Source organism: Falco punctatus (assembly GCF_963210335.1).
Source record: "Falco punctatus genome assembly, chromosome: 4".
NCBI classification, from domain to species: Eukaryota; Metazoa; Chordata; class Aves; order Falconiformes; family Falconidae; genus Falco; species Falco punctatus.
The window spans coordinates 29,321,993-29,336,089 of NC_137583.1; the positions used below are offsets into that span (position 1 = coordinate 29,321,993).

Below are 14,097 nucleotides of genomic sequence, written 5' to 3' on the forward strand. Positions count from 1 at the left end.
CTCGGTCACTCTCTGGTTTCCATTTCCACTGCCTTTCCCCAGCTGGTTACGCCGAGACAGGGCCAGGTTTTGCCGTTTACGGGTTATTTCCGGGGCTGCCGCACTGGCGGCTGCTGGGGAGGTCAGTCCCTTGGCCGCTGTGTTAATTAACATGTGTGCTCTGAGAGGAGCGGGTTCTGGTGGGCGAGCAGGGGGGATCCTCCCCATCCCAGCCTCCCTCCTTGCCATGTCTCCCCCTTTCGCTGACCTCCCCAGCAAGGGAGAAAGCCCAGGGAAGGGACCTGGGTTTGGCTGGGGAGCGGTGTGCCCGGTGTTGGGTCGGCAGGAGAAAACCTTTCCCAGTCCCAGAGGCTGCAGGGTCCAGGCAGGGGGGCTGAGGTCCCATGGGGCTGGGTGAGCAGCCCCCTGCCCACCACCTGCCCTGAGCAAGGCACCCGAGCTACGTGATGCCCAGGCTGTGCCAGGGCCAGAGCTGCCCTGGGCTCTGGGCTTCCTCATTCCCAGCACTGGTCACTGTGTCTTCCTCTTGCTCGTCCCCCACCCCCCTGCTCTGGCAAAACAAGAACAAGGGCTCCCAGAGAGCGAAGGGTGCTGTGCAGCCATCTCACAGCCATGGGGGGTAGTATCGGGACCAAGGGAGCTCCTGAAAAGCCCCTGTAGGGAGATTGCTCCCTGGTTTTCTGCTTTCTGGCTTGTGCCTTCCTTGGACTGAGAAGCTGTAGAGAAAGCAGCCACCCTTCGTGTCTCATCCTGTTCTCTGAGTCCCACCATAGCCCTGGTGGCCGCTGTACCTGCTTGCTTTCCTCTGCTGTCCATAGTGCTCCAGTGACGGAGGACATCTAGAAGCCACCTCTGCAACCCCGCACAGCTACAGCTACAGCAGGGAGAAGAAAGCAGGAACGTGGAAGTCTTAACCCCATTTATCATTAAGGGCTGGAGGAGGGAGAGGTGTCTTCATACACCACCCTGCATGTGCCAGCATGGGGTCCCCTGGGGGATGCCTGGGCCAAGGCAAGCAGGGTGTCCCCAGGGCAGGACCATTGCTCTGGTGAGCGCGAGCTGCAAGCCCTTCAGGTATAAATGGGACTTAAGTGTGTTTTTAAAATATTCTCGGAGCCAGTAACACTTCTGTCACCCGGCAGGGGCTCAGTGCCCACTCAAGCACACATCACCAGTGTGGGACAGCAGAGTGGGCACCCAAGGGTGGCAGAGGGACCCTGTCCCCAGGAGTGAGCAGAGGGCTGTTCTCCTCCTCCTCAGGAGGAGGAAGGGCCTGACCACTCACAAAACCACACGCACCCCATCAGACTTTCTCTTTCCAGATTTCCCTCCTGCAGACAAGCTTGTGGTGGGATGAACATTGGGGTGTCCTCCTCAGTCCCGGGGCAGAGCTGGTGAGGAGCTGGCAAGGTAATGCACCAGGGGACTGACAGTCTGTACACAGGCACCCATAGCTTTTGTTTGCCTTTCTCTTGAGATCTTATCTCCTGCCAGCAGGAATGTGTGAAATGAGCCAAACAAAGCATGCAAGGAAATACTGTCTCGAGTGAGGGGTGGAAACTTCGAGGGCAATGGGCTGAGAGGGTAACTAATAAACTGGAGTGGGGATCAGTGCCTCTGCGCATAGTTTTTGTGGCGGTGGTTTCCATTCATCCCCAGTTTGTGTGCAGAGTGGCCTCTGGATGGTATCAGAGGGATGGATCGGATCGTTGCAAACTCGCTGGCTTTGCTGCAGATCTCAGTGAGAGCGGGATCAGAGGGGCTGGCTGGCAGCAGCATCACCCCATGGAGCATGCGGGGGCTCTCCTTCCCCCACTGGCATCACCTTGCTGTTATCCCTGCCACGGGGACCAGAAACAAGCCTGCTCTGCCTGGCACTGGGTGAAAAAAAGGTCCCCAGTCCTCTGCTACACCAGCTCCCCGGCAGAGAACCAAGGTGGGGGGAGATGGACAGCAGCTGGGTTTCATTTCTGGTGGCTCTTGTGAAAAGGCTGAGTGCTCTGTCCAGGCTGGATCACGCCTGAGGGTTTATTTTAACCCAGAGGAGCACGGGGAGTGGATGGGGCATTGATAAGAGCAGGTCCCACTCCTCCACTGCCGACTCCCCGCCTGGGGCAAGCGGCTCGTGTCAGGGCTCAGCACCGGCTGCACAAACAGGGCCAAGGGCCAGCCCAGGCAGGGATGGGACTGGGATGGGCCCCGAGCGGCTCTGGTGGATGCCTCTACATCCCTCCTTCTAGGAATGGGTAAACCCCGCCTCACCTGCCTGTTCGCTGAGCATCCCTGATGCCTGCAGGCAGAGGGGCTGCCAGAGGGGTAGGGGTCCCCATCTGTGGGCACTCCGGGCTGCCCCAGCAGCACAGCACAGCTGTCTCGGACCCTTCTCTTCCATTTAACTGCTAAGCCAACATGATCCTTGTTGCTAGAGATAAATGGGGATTACACCCCCAAACCCAAAGCACAATTGCCTGCAGAGTCAGAAGTGCTTTGTATTGCCTGGCACGGGTGGGAGAGCCATCCTGGCCAGGGGCAACGGGCATCCTCCCACTCTGCTCTTCCATTTCCCACACCGAAAACAAAGGCAGTGCTATTCCCTCCCTCTCCGAGGTGGGAGAGGTCACCTCTGCCGAAGGCTTGAAGCCCCCAGATGGAAAGTGCCATTAGCCCAGCAGAGATCAAAGCAAATTTCCTGGTGTGCTTGGATAGCCCAGGATCTGTTTCATTTCTTAGGTACGATACGAGCAGAAAACTCCATCCAGCTGCCTCCCTGCCTTTATTGTCAGCGACCGAGAAAAATCAATTCTCAAAGTAATTAAGCAGTTGAAAATACACTGTACGGCTCGGCATAGGGCCATGTAACGTGTGCAGGAGTTTTTTGCCAAGACAGGTAACCAAATTCTGGGGGGTATCCTTTGCAGGAGAGTGTCCCCTGAGGCTGCATCACGGCAGAGGTGTCATTCAGTGGCATTTGGGAGGCGATGGGGTTGGGGTGAGTGGGGCCAGAGGGCTGAGACTTGCAGAGAAAGCCCAGGGACAATCAGCTTTTTCTCTTCCTCTTCTGTTTTTAGCTGGAGGAAACATCCCCTGAAGCTGATGCTGGGCCTGGCTGGAGGGGCAGGGTTGCTCCACTGCTCTCAGTTGCTGTGGGGAAGCTCTTTGCCTGGGGCAAGAGGCCATTGTAGGGCTTAGCTTGTCCCATTGCGGTAGGAAAGGTGGACCCCAAAGATGCACAGGGTGGCTGAGAGGGCTGAGGCTGGGAGCCCGGCCGGTATCGCCCCAGGGGTCTGGCTGCACTGGTGTAATCGCACTGTGCTGGGGAACGACCTTGGGCCGAAAACAATTCGATGCTGGGGCCTCACCGGCTCTTGCTATCAAGGTCAACTAAGACAGCACATTTAGCTGGTGGGGGAAGGGACAGTTTTCCTCTGTTCCAGCCGAGCCAGCTCAGCCCAGGGCGGGTGGGAGGGCGGCATGGCTGCTGGGGGCCTGGGATGGAGCTGGGCAGAGGATGCCCAGCTCAGGTACCGGCTGACAGCTGTTTGCTCAGCTGCCTGCAAGGCGGGGAATGAAGCCCTGGTCTCCTGCTGCCTGTGTGGGCTGGGGTACCGTGGGCAGCATCATGATCTGGAAATGTTGGCACAGGGATCTGCTCAGGGGAATGCAATGAAGAGGCCAGGGAAGGCACAGGGGCACAGATGGAGAGATGGGGCTGGAGGTAGCAAGGACAGGCACGGCTGAGGAAAGGTGTGGAGAAAAAATCACTGCTCAGGGCTTCAACCCCTCCAGCAAAGTCCTGCTTTCAGGGAGAGCAGGCTGTAAACCAGACACATGTCCCCTCCTGCCACCTCTGCTACCTGGGCAAGCATGCCCTTTCCAACAGTCTCAGCAAAACTTGGCACAGGTTGTCTATCGGTGCCCTGAAGATGGAAAGCGGTGAATTTGAACAGTTTTCCAGCCTGATACAATACAATGAGTTACCTTCGTTGTGGGTGGGAGGGATGCTCAGGATTAGCCCATCCATGTGGATGCAGCAGACCAGGGGTTCCTTGCACATGGAGGTCTGCAGAGGGAAAGACTTTAATCTCTCTCTGCGAAAGGCACTGACAAATGAGAGAGAGCTCAAGGATCAATACAAAGGAGCAGGAACCTCGGGGAGGGATGTACGAGAATGGAGAGTGATGCTTGAAAGGGGAGAGGAGAGTCTGCGGCTCGATGAAGGTGAGCTAGCATGGGGGATGCAACACAATGAGTCAGAAAAATGTCGGGGCTGGTTTTGCTTCAGGTCTTAACACTGAATGTGTCCCCGTAAAGGGAGAGGTGGGGGCTGTGGAGAGGCCAAAGGGGGAGATGGGCCTGGGGTTCCTGCTTAGATTTTACCTCCTGCAAATTCCTGTGGCAGCTGATGCTGCAAGGAGTGAATTGAAAAAGAGGAAGGTGCTGGGACGGTCCCCGTGCCTGCGAAATAGGGGATGTGGGCAGCACCTTTCCCTCTTCCCCTTGAGGAGCGGGAAGGGAGGGGAAAGGCAGTGCTCTGAAAAAGCTCTGCAGTTTTTGCAGGAGGGTGATTTAAAGCACGGGGCTGGTTTCAGAAGTTTCCACCTCTTTTCTCATTGTTACGACATAACGAGGGGAAGAACGGAGGCCCGAGTGCATGGCAGGGGCAGCGATGGAGGAGTTGGCACTGAAGGGAATGTGTGGAAATTCAAGCCAGCCCCGAAAGCTGCCAGGATTATTCTCCCACCCTTGACCCTCCTCTCCCTGAAAGTGTGTCAGATGCTGTCTCAGTGTGGGCAAAGGGCTCCTGCTCTAGGGGAAGGGCTGAAAGAAGTGAGTGGAAAGGAGAGCTCACATGTTGTCCCACAAGTGCAGAAATTCAAGCCTGGCCGTATCAGCCAGCAAAGGGCAGCAGGATCCTCCCCTGGATAGTTTTGTCCGGAGCCGGGGCGAGCCAAGCGCCAAGGACAAGCAGGGAAAAGTGAAGCAAAATAGGGAAAGCTGAGAGCCTGCGATGTCTGCTCAAGGGTAACACGACAGCCCAGGAGCTCTTTTCTCGGTTCCCCTTTCTTTCCTCTTGGCTTTTGCAACCCCCCAGGAGGAGATGGGAGGAGTGCCCCGAGCCGTGGCTGGCGGAGCCAGCTTGGTCCGTCACACCATGCATGGTCTGGGTGGTAAACATGGTGACGGGTGGTGGCTTCCCTATCAAAGTGTCTTCAGGCTGGGAGGAAGCGGAGGCGCCTGGCTGTGTGCTGTGGGCCACATCCTGCCATCCCCACTGAGGTCAAATCTCACTGCCCCCAAAAGCCAGGAGACGCAGGGCCGGTGTTACTGCCCGCCGGATGCTGGCAGACTGATTGCTTTCTGATTCAGTCCAATAATCAAGAGACATTAATGACCCAGTAATTCCCCTCTGTGCCTAATGGGCTATCTCACATCCGTGGCTCCTCAGCCCCGCTCCACCCAACCAGCTCACTGGGATGCAGCGGAGTGGAGCATCCCATCCCTCTGATGCACACCCCATCCAGCTGACCAAGACCCCCATGAGCCATGGTGGCTTCCCCACCTGGTCTTGATCCGCTGATGTTCCTCATCCCAAACCCATCACCCCAGTGCTATTGCAGGACATTTTCTTGCTGCTGTTTTCTGCAGACCCCTCATCAGTGCATTCGTGGACCACGCTTTACACCCACAAGGGCCACCAGCTATACCCATGCCTTGTGGCTCCCCTTATTTGACGTATAATCTTCTAATTAATAATCAGCCTTTTCAAAGTGGAATGCAAACATTAATTAGTTCCCTGTCAGGTAAGTAATTAACAGCGATGACTCCCATTTTACTGCAAGGGAAGCAGCGATACAGAGATCTTGCACGATCCACCCGAGGTGGCAGGGAAGCGACCGTGCAAAGGCAGCTCTGTGCTGGCATGGTCCTGCAGCCACCCCAGCTCGCCCACCCTGGGTCTCCTTCCACCAAGGGCTTCCCTTGGAGACAGTCCCTGTGTGCTGGGGTGTCTCTGCTCCACCACCGTGGCCATCTCCAGCATGGAGGGGGTGGCATGGTCCCAAGGTGGCTCCACTACCACGGCCAGCTCTGCCCTAAGGATTGGGGCATGGCCCTGGGGTGGCCCTGCAGAGCCCACAGAGCTCCTGTCTCTCCTCCCCATATCATCCTCTCCGAAGCACCCATCTGGGAGCAGCCACAGTGCTAGGTTTTGAGGCACCTCCACCAGCTTCTGGAGAAGGGGATGCCGTTGCATGGAAGAGGGCTGCTGCTCATGTTCCCATCTGTGCCTGGTGTCCCACCTCCTCCCATCTCCCCCCCCAGGTAATTGCAAATCTGCATCTCAGCAGGCTCCTGCAGGTTTCTCCTGCTGCTCTGCTCCTTTGTGTGTCCCACAGCAGGGAGCAATGCTGGGGGGGGATTACACCTCGGTCCCCCCTTCAGCCAGACCCTAAGCTGGGGAGGGGGGCCAGCAGTTCAGGGAGGGAGCCCCATCCTCCAGGCTCCATCCTCATCCTCACTGTCACCTCCACAGCTCCCTGGTGACAAAGAGCTTGCAGGTGTGGGCTGCAAGACCTTGATGGCAGGGCTGGCTCACCCCACGATGCTGGGCGAGGGGCGTCCCGTGCAGAACAGGCATTTTTAGCAGTTGTTTTTTTTCCCCGGGAATTTCATCGTCGCTGTTTTCAAACCACCAAGATGAGACATTCAAGGTCCCCGTGCCGAAGTCTGCATGCTTCTAACAACGGGCAACAGATTGCGAGTGGCGGCTGCTACTTTACTTACAGGGCTGCTTAATTAACTTGATTAATCAGCCCATGTTCGCACAACGCTCTGGAGACGCAAAGCCCCCTTGTTGCTGCTGCCTGCTGCTCCGTGGACGCTGCCCTCGCCTTGATTCCCAAGCGATATTCGATGGGAACAGGCAAGGAAGAAGGGATGGCAGCCGGGGCTCTGGCAGGGACCCCGCTCCGGCAGGGACCCCTGCTCTGGCAGGCTCTGCATCCCAGAGGATGGGGTCAAACGGTGCCCAGATCTGACCCAAGCCCCGCTCCTGCCGTGACCCCTGCCAGCCCGGGGTGGGATGGGGAAGGGTCCCCCGTGGAGCATCTTCTCGCCTTCTCCCGGGCATCGCCGCTGCCGTTGGGGATACGATCTGTACCCGGGGTGGCGGCCACGCTGCCCGGTGGGTCCAAGGGCCAAAGGCCTGGCAGCGGTCGCTGCCTGCTGACATCAGCATTGAACTTGGCCCCGCATCCCAGCCGGGGCCCGCCGGGGGTGACCACTGCATGCCGCAGCGTGCAGCCCCCGGCCCCCCACCCCGGCCAGGGCGGGGGGCAGCGCTGCGGGCAGAGCCCCCCCGCGGGGAGGGCAGCGGGGTCCTGCAGCACGTTGCCCCCAGGGGTACCCCCCCCTCACATGGGGGGCTGCAGCTGAGCCCCGCACACCCTGCCCCCCCCCGCGGGGCTTTGTGTGAGGGGTGCGGCTGTGCCCCCCCGGGAGCGGGTTGCATGGGAGGAGGGGGACACACCGCCGCGACCCCCACCCCCCCGGGGGTGCCGCGTACGGGGCGAACAGGCCCGTTCGCCGCAAAGCAAGGTGAACCTGGGGGTGAGGGGGGGGCTGCAGCCGCAACACGCCCGCTCCGCTTTGCTGGCCTTTGCTTCACTTCGCCTTCCGCCCCCCCCTCCCCCAGTATTTTTTCTCTTTGCAGGGCGGGGGGCGCTGCCGGGCGGGGCGGGGCGGTGCAGCGCGTGCCGGGCGGGGCGGGGCGGCACGAGGCGGGGAGGTGCGGCGGGGGCCAATCAGAACCGCGCGCTCCGAAAGTTTCCTTTTATGGCGAGGCGGCGGCGGCGGCGGCCCGATAAAAGGCGGGGCGGGCGGCGGGCGGGAGCCGCTGCGAGCTCTGCCTGCTTCCCGCGCGCGCGCGCCCCGCTCCCGCCGCCTCGCGCCGCCCGCCCCGGCTCTGACCGCGCAACTCCCCGAAGGTGAGCGGGACCGGGGGGGGAGGGGAGCGCCTCTTCGCGCTCCGTCGTTCAGTCCGTCTTGTTACTAATATGAGTTGTGTTAAGCTTGTTTAGAAGATGGCGTGCCCGCTGCCGGGATGCCCTTTGTTCGCTGGCGGGGGTGTGTGTGCGCGGCCCGCCGCGCCGCTGCAGTGTATTAAGGGATGTAGAAAGAGACGGTGCTTTAATAATGGTTTGGGGGTGCTGCTTGTGTGTGCGGGGGTCGCCACCCTGCTGCCCGTGAGGCTAATCCGCCTCCTAAGAGGATTGTGGCGGCCATGAGCGGGGCCGGGGAGAGCGGGCGGCTCGGCTATTGTGTCTCGAGGGGAGGGGAGGAGCGGCGGAAATGGGGCGCGGGGCTTTGTCTGCTCCGCGGCTGCTGGTGGGGGGCTTGGGGGGTCCGCGGCGCGGCTGGGCCTGGGGGCGTTGTCCCCCACTGGGGAGGGGCGCGGTCCCCCCGCCTGGGCACATGTGAGAAGCCCCGCTGGCTTTTTTTTCTTGCAGGGGGAAAGGGGGGCGGCACCCACTCCCGAGGGGCGAGGTTGTTGCATCGGAACAAAAGCTGTATGCGGGGGGACGGGAGGGGACGAGCCCTCGGATGCCCGGGCAGCGGCGGTGCCCTGGTGCAGGCAGCGACTACACTTCCCAGGCTGCCCCGTGCGGGGCTGGCACATGTGCCGGCAGCTGCCGCCGGCCCCCCGCCTTCCCGGCGATTACACCAGGCGGTGTCGGCGGCGCTGAGCTCGCCTTCTCGCGGCGGGCGGCAATTGCATAAGACCCTGGCTTTAATCTCCCCCGCGCCGCGCTGCCGCTTTCCGGTGGGGCAGAGCCCCGCCGGTCACCTTTGGCTGGCGGGCTGGGCGAGGTGGCACCCGCTGAGCTGAGGGTTTCCCGGGGGGGGGGGGGGGGGGCGAGCGGCGGCCGCCGAGCGCCGTGCGGGACCCGCAGGGGCGTCGCGCAGGCGGCCGAGGCGTGGAGCGGCGCGGGCTGGCACACGGCGGGGCGCTGGGGCGGGGCCGCCCCGCCCCGGGGCGTGGCTGCCGCGTCCCCCCGAAGCCGGCGGCGGGCGAGGCCGGCGAGGCGCGGCGCGCTCCAGCCATTGCCTTTTATGGTAATAACGCGAGCGGGCGCCGGGACGCGCTTTGTCCCCCGGCGGTGCGGCGCCGCCATCCGGCCGGCCTCGCACCCTCTAGCGGGCGGCGGGCGAAGCGGTGCGGCGGCAGGAAGGAAATGGGTGGGGAAGGCCGCGGCGGCATCGCCTCTCCTTCCCCTCCTCGCCGAGGCTGGTGCCGGGCCGGTGATGCTCACGGCGCTCTCCTCTCCCTCCGCAGCCAGCCATGGATGACGATATTGCAGCGCTCGTTGTTGACAATGGTTCCGGTATGTGCAAGGCCGGTTTTGCCGGGGACGATGCTCCCCGTGCTGTCTTCCCATCCATCGTGGGTCGCCCCAGACATCAGGTAGGTGGCCGGGGGTGTCTGTTCTCACACAGGGGAGAGGAGTTTTTGGTGGAAGCGGTTCCCATAGAGACACTGAGCTTTGAGAAGCCCCTTGATTTGGGTTTATAACAAAGAGGCTTCTGCGCTGCAGCACGGCTGGTGGGGGCAATACAGCCTCCTGCAGAGCTTTTGCTGGAGCAGCTGGCTGAAGCCTGCCCTGATGGAGTGGGGACAGCGGAGGGGTGGCAGCTGGGGACCTAGCTTTGGGAAGAGCAGGTTATCTGTCCGGTGGGGCTTGCCCCCTTCAGCATCTGTACTTACCATTTATTCTTTGTCATGCAGGGTGTGATGGTTGGTATGGGCCAGAAAGATAGCTATGTTGGTGATGAAGCCCAGAGCAAAAGAGGTATCCTGACCCTGAAGTATCCCATTGAACATGGTATTGTCACCAATTGGGATGACATGGAGAAGATCTGGCACCACACTTTCTACAATGAGCTGAGAGTAGCCCCTGAGGAGCACCCTGTGCTGCTCACAGAGGCTCCCCTGAACCCCAAAGCCAACAGAGAAAAGATGACACAGGTGTGTAAAGCTCTGGAGCTTGGAGCTACCGCAGATGTTGCTGCAGGCCAGCTCTCCTCTTCCATGTTGTCCTCTCTCCTCCTTCACCACTATTCTCCATTTTTGCCATCTTTACAGGGTTTTCCTTTCCTGACCTGAGTCTGCTCTTTGCTGGACCTTGACAGGTTTTGTTTGCTCTTCTAAGCTGGCTTTCTCTGAGACTGAACTAGCAACTTTTAACTGCTGTTTCTGACTAGACACACTAATCCCATTTACCAGCCTTGAGTGACTGTACTGTAGTTTACTTGGCATTTGTGTTTTTCCTTGCTGTGACATGTTGGATGGGTCTGTGGTGGTGGTGTCCCTGCTTGGGCTCTGACCTGGCAGGTGTGGGTGGATGCCAGGCAAAGATAAGCATGGACTTCGAGGGGGAGCGAAATCTCTCACCCAGGGGCAAAAGTAAAACCACTTGCATGGACCTGGTGTAGATCTGTAGTGAGAACCTTGCTTTTTGCTGTGGACTCAACCCCTTCTTTTCTTTCCCTAGATCATGTTTGAGACCTTCAACACCCCAGCCATGTATGTAGCCATCCAGGCTGTGTTGTCCCTGTATGCCTCTGGTCGTACCACTGGTATTGTGATGGACTCTGGTGATGGTGTTACCCACACTGTGCCCATCTATGAAGGTTATGCCCTCCCCCATGCCATTCTCCGTCTGGATCTGGCTGGCCGTGACCTGACGGACTACCTCATGAAGATTCTGACAGAGAGAGGCTACAGCTTCACCACCACAGCCGAGAGAGAAATTGTGCGTGACATCAAGGAGAAGCTGTGCTATGTTGCCCTGGATTTTGAGCAGGAGATGGCCACAGCTGCCTCTAGCTCTTCTCTGGAGAAGAGCTATGAACTCCCCGATGGCCAGGTCATCACCATTGGCAATGAGAGGTTCAGGTGCCCTGAGGCCCTCTTCCAGCCGTCTTTTCTGGGTAAGTCCAGCTCTTCCAGGATACCACGTGTTCTTAAATGTTCTTTCTGTAAAGGGTGACCTGGAGACCAGGGTAACTCAATTACCACATTACTGCTGGTCCCTAGTGATGCCTGTGCTGTCACACTAATTATCCTCACTTTTTGCACAGTCTAAAGCTTGTTTGTTGTGCTTTTTTTTTGGGGGGGGGAGGGGGGAGAGCCTTGGGGTTGGTAGAACAGGAGGTTGAGCCTGTTGGGAGCTGTGGCTTTTGTATAGTGCCTTGCCTGTAGCAGCTCCTCAGACTTCTTGGCTGTGTCTTAACCCTTGCTGACTGGAGACTGCTGCTTCTTCACAGGTATGGAGTCCTGTGGTATCCATGAAACTACCTTCAACTCCATCATGAAGTGCGATGTGGATATCCGTAAGGACCTGTATGCCAACACAGTGCTGTCTGGTGGTACCACAATGTACCCTGGCATTGCTGACAGGATGCAGAAGGAGATCACAGCCCTGGCACCCAGCACAATGAAAATCAAGGTAGGATGGAGTTGGGGGAAGCTCTTGGCACCCCTCTTAGTGCTGACACGCAGGGTGGGTGGAGGGGCAGTGCAGTAAGCTTAAACTGCTCGAGAAGATAGAAACCGTATTTCTGTGTCTGGGGTAGCCTTAATGGCCTTGCTCTGGACAAGATGGCATGTGCCCAGCCACATGCGTAATGGGATTAGTGTAAATACTGGCTGCAGGGGAAGGGGAGGGGGTGTATGTCTTAAGCCTGTTTGGACTTCACTGTATCTTGGCCAAGGCTTAGATGAGGGAATGAGGCAGGGGCCATGTGTGGGCAGGGAGTGTAGTATGCCACTGTGCATCTGACAAATTCCTCTTCCCTGCAGATCATTGCCCCACCTGAGCGCAAGTACTCTGTCTGGATCGGAGGCTCCATCCTGGCCTCCCTGTCCACCTTCCAGCAGATGTGGATCAGCAAGCAGGAATATGATGAATCCGGACCCTCCATTGTCCACCGCAAATGCTTCTAAACCGGACTGTTACCAACACCCACACCCTTGTGATGAAATGAAACCCATAAATGCGCATAAAACAAGAAGAGATTGGCATGGCTTTATTTGTTTTTTTTTTGGCGCTTGACTCAGGATTAAAAAACTGGAATGGTGAAGGTGTCAGCAGCAGTCTTAAAATGAAACATGTTGGAGCGAACGCCCCCAAAGTTCTACAATGCATCTGAGGACTTTGATTGTACATTTGTTTCTTTTTTTAATAGTCATTCCAAATATTGTTATAATGCATTGTTACAGGAAGTTACTCGCCTCTGTGAAGGCAGCAGCCCAGCTCGGAGGGAGCCGATGCCAGTTACTGGTGTTAGGTTATAATTGCTTGTCTGTAAATTATGTAACCCAACAAGTGTCTTTTTGTATCTTTCCGCCTTAAAAACAAAACACACTTGATCCTCTTTCTCTTCGATTTGTCAAGCAAGCAGGCTGTGTTCCCCAGTGATAGATGTGAATGAAGGCTTTACAGTCCCCCGCAGGGTCTAGGAGAAGTGGTGCCAGTACGTGCGGGAGGGAGGGGCTACCTGTACACTGACTTAAGACCAGTTCAAATAAAAGTGCACACCATAGAGGCTTGACTGGTGTTGATTGTTCGTTTTGTTTCTTTCATGCCACTTCTTGACAGTTACTGTGTGCTCTGATCTAGCCTTGCCAGGCTGTGTGGGCTGGGTGCTGGTGCTGCAGGCTGGCTGGTGTGCAAGCCAGGTGGCTTGTGGTGATACAGCTGGGAAGAGCTGTGCCTGCCAAATCTTGCAAGTCTCCAGGGCTGGAGCTCTCCAGATACTGCCAGTGTGCGCAATGGGGAGCTGCTGGAGGAGCTGGGATCTGTGTCAATCCAGCATCTTTTGAAAGCTTTGTGGAGACTCCTTAGCAGTGCAGTACGGCTAGCTTTGGCTTGATAAAATCGTGGTGGTGGTGCCGTAAACAACATGCCAGAGCAGCTGGCGTCTCCCTTAGCCAAGGCTGCAACCCTCTGTGACCCACGGGGCAGTGCCCCTGCTTCGCCCCGCACCAGCTGCCTGAGCTTGTCTGTCCTGCTGGTGCTCGGGCTGGGAGACTTGAGTGCTCTTGCAGGGTGGAGCAGCTTCTCAGGTGAAAGCGAGAGAGTCTCCTGTGAAGTGGAAAAAATTCCCTTCAGAGAGCAGGGCCGCTGGGCAGGGGTGCGGCTGGGAAAAGGGTGTGGGGAGGGAGGAAGCTGTTGCAGGGCGAGTGACAGCTCACAGCTCCAGGAGTTGCTGTGGGCAGGGCCGATACCTGCCTGTAGCCCAGCCTCTGCCAGAAAGGAGGTTTGCGTGGCTTCTTGGCTCTGTCCCCATCCTCTGGGGCTTCTGAACCTCCCGTGAAACTTCAGATTGGTTTGATGGATCAAGTTCTCCCATTTTATGAAAAGGAGCAGCCACTACGGGGACCCTCACAAAGCTGTGCTGGGAGCTGGGACCCTCCTGGGCACAGCAAAGCCTGCGAGCCGCTGGAGCTGCTGCTGTGGAAGGAAGATGGAGAGGACCGAGGCTGCCAGGTCAGGGACCAGGGAGAGCAAAGCCAGGTGACACTGCGCATTGACAACTCGGGCAGACCAGACCTTGCAGCCTTGCTCACAGGCGTGCTGGCTTCCCAACCCCGCGCTGTCTTTGAAGAGCTAATGGCTGCGATTGTGTCACAGGCAGGGAATAGGCTCCATTGGCCCTTTAATCCTCTGCTTGGCCTGATCCTGCTCTGGCAGCATGCTGAGTTGAGGGTGGACCTGCTGGTTTCCACCCTTCATCTCCCCAGCCTCCCTCCTCGCTGCCCCGGGTGCAGTAAGAGCCTGGCAGGGCTGTAGGTGCAGACACTGAGCTGGGCAGACGAGTTACTGGAAGCACCAGTTCGCAACAGCGGAGGTGAAACAGGTTGGAGCAAGGCTCAAACTGCGCTTACAACCTGAGGTCTCGGGGAAATGGGGTGAGGAGGCGGCAGTGGCAGCTCCTGGAGGGAGCTGGTGGGAGCAGGGCAGGAAAAAGACGAGGAGGCAAGAAGAGATGATGGCAATAGGGAAATGGGGCGCCTTTCTTCAGCCGTCCCTGAAA

General features: G+C 58.4%; 1 protein-coding gene across 1 annotated transcript; it reads left to right on the plus strand.

Annotated features, from left to right (window-relative positions):
* The first annotated feature begins 7,830 nt into the window (after positions 1–7,830).
* ACTB (actin beta) lies at positions 7,831–12,612 on the plus strand. The gene is made up of 6 exons (XM_080383902.1): positions 7,831–7,985; positions 9,335–9,463; positions 9,785–10,024; positions 10,551–10,989; positions 11,326–11,507; positions 11,861–12,612. Exons 2-6 carry the CDS (start codon positions 9,341–9,343, stop codon positions 12,002–12,004), a joined length of 1,128 nt encoding a protein of 375 aa, XP_080240028.1. The 5' UTR covers positions 7,831–7,985; positions 9,335–9,340; the 3' UTR covers positions 12,005–12,612.
* The last annotated feature ends 1,485 nt before the right edge of the window (positions 12,613–14,097 follow it).

Coding starts and splice junctions, on each gene's coding strand:
- ACTB (XM_080383902.1), top strand. CDS start 9,341: ATGGATGACGATATTGCAGCGCTCGTTGTTGACAATGGTTCCGGTATG. Junction 9,464..9,784: donor TGGGTCGCCCCAGACATCAG/GTAGGTGGCCGG, acceptor TTTGTCATGCAG/GGTGTGATGGTTGGTATGGG. Junction 10,990..11,325: donor CTTCCAGCCGTCTTTTCTGG/GTAAGTCCAGCT, acceptor GCTTCTTCACAG/GTATGGAGTCCTGTGGTATC.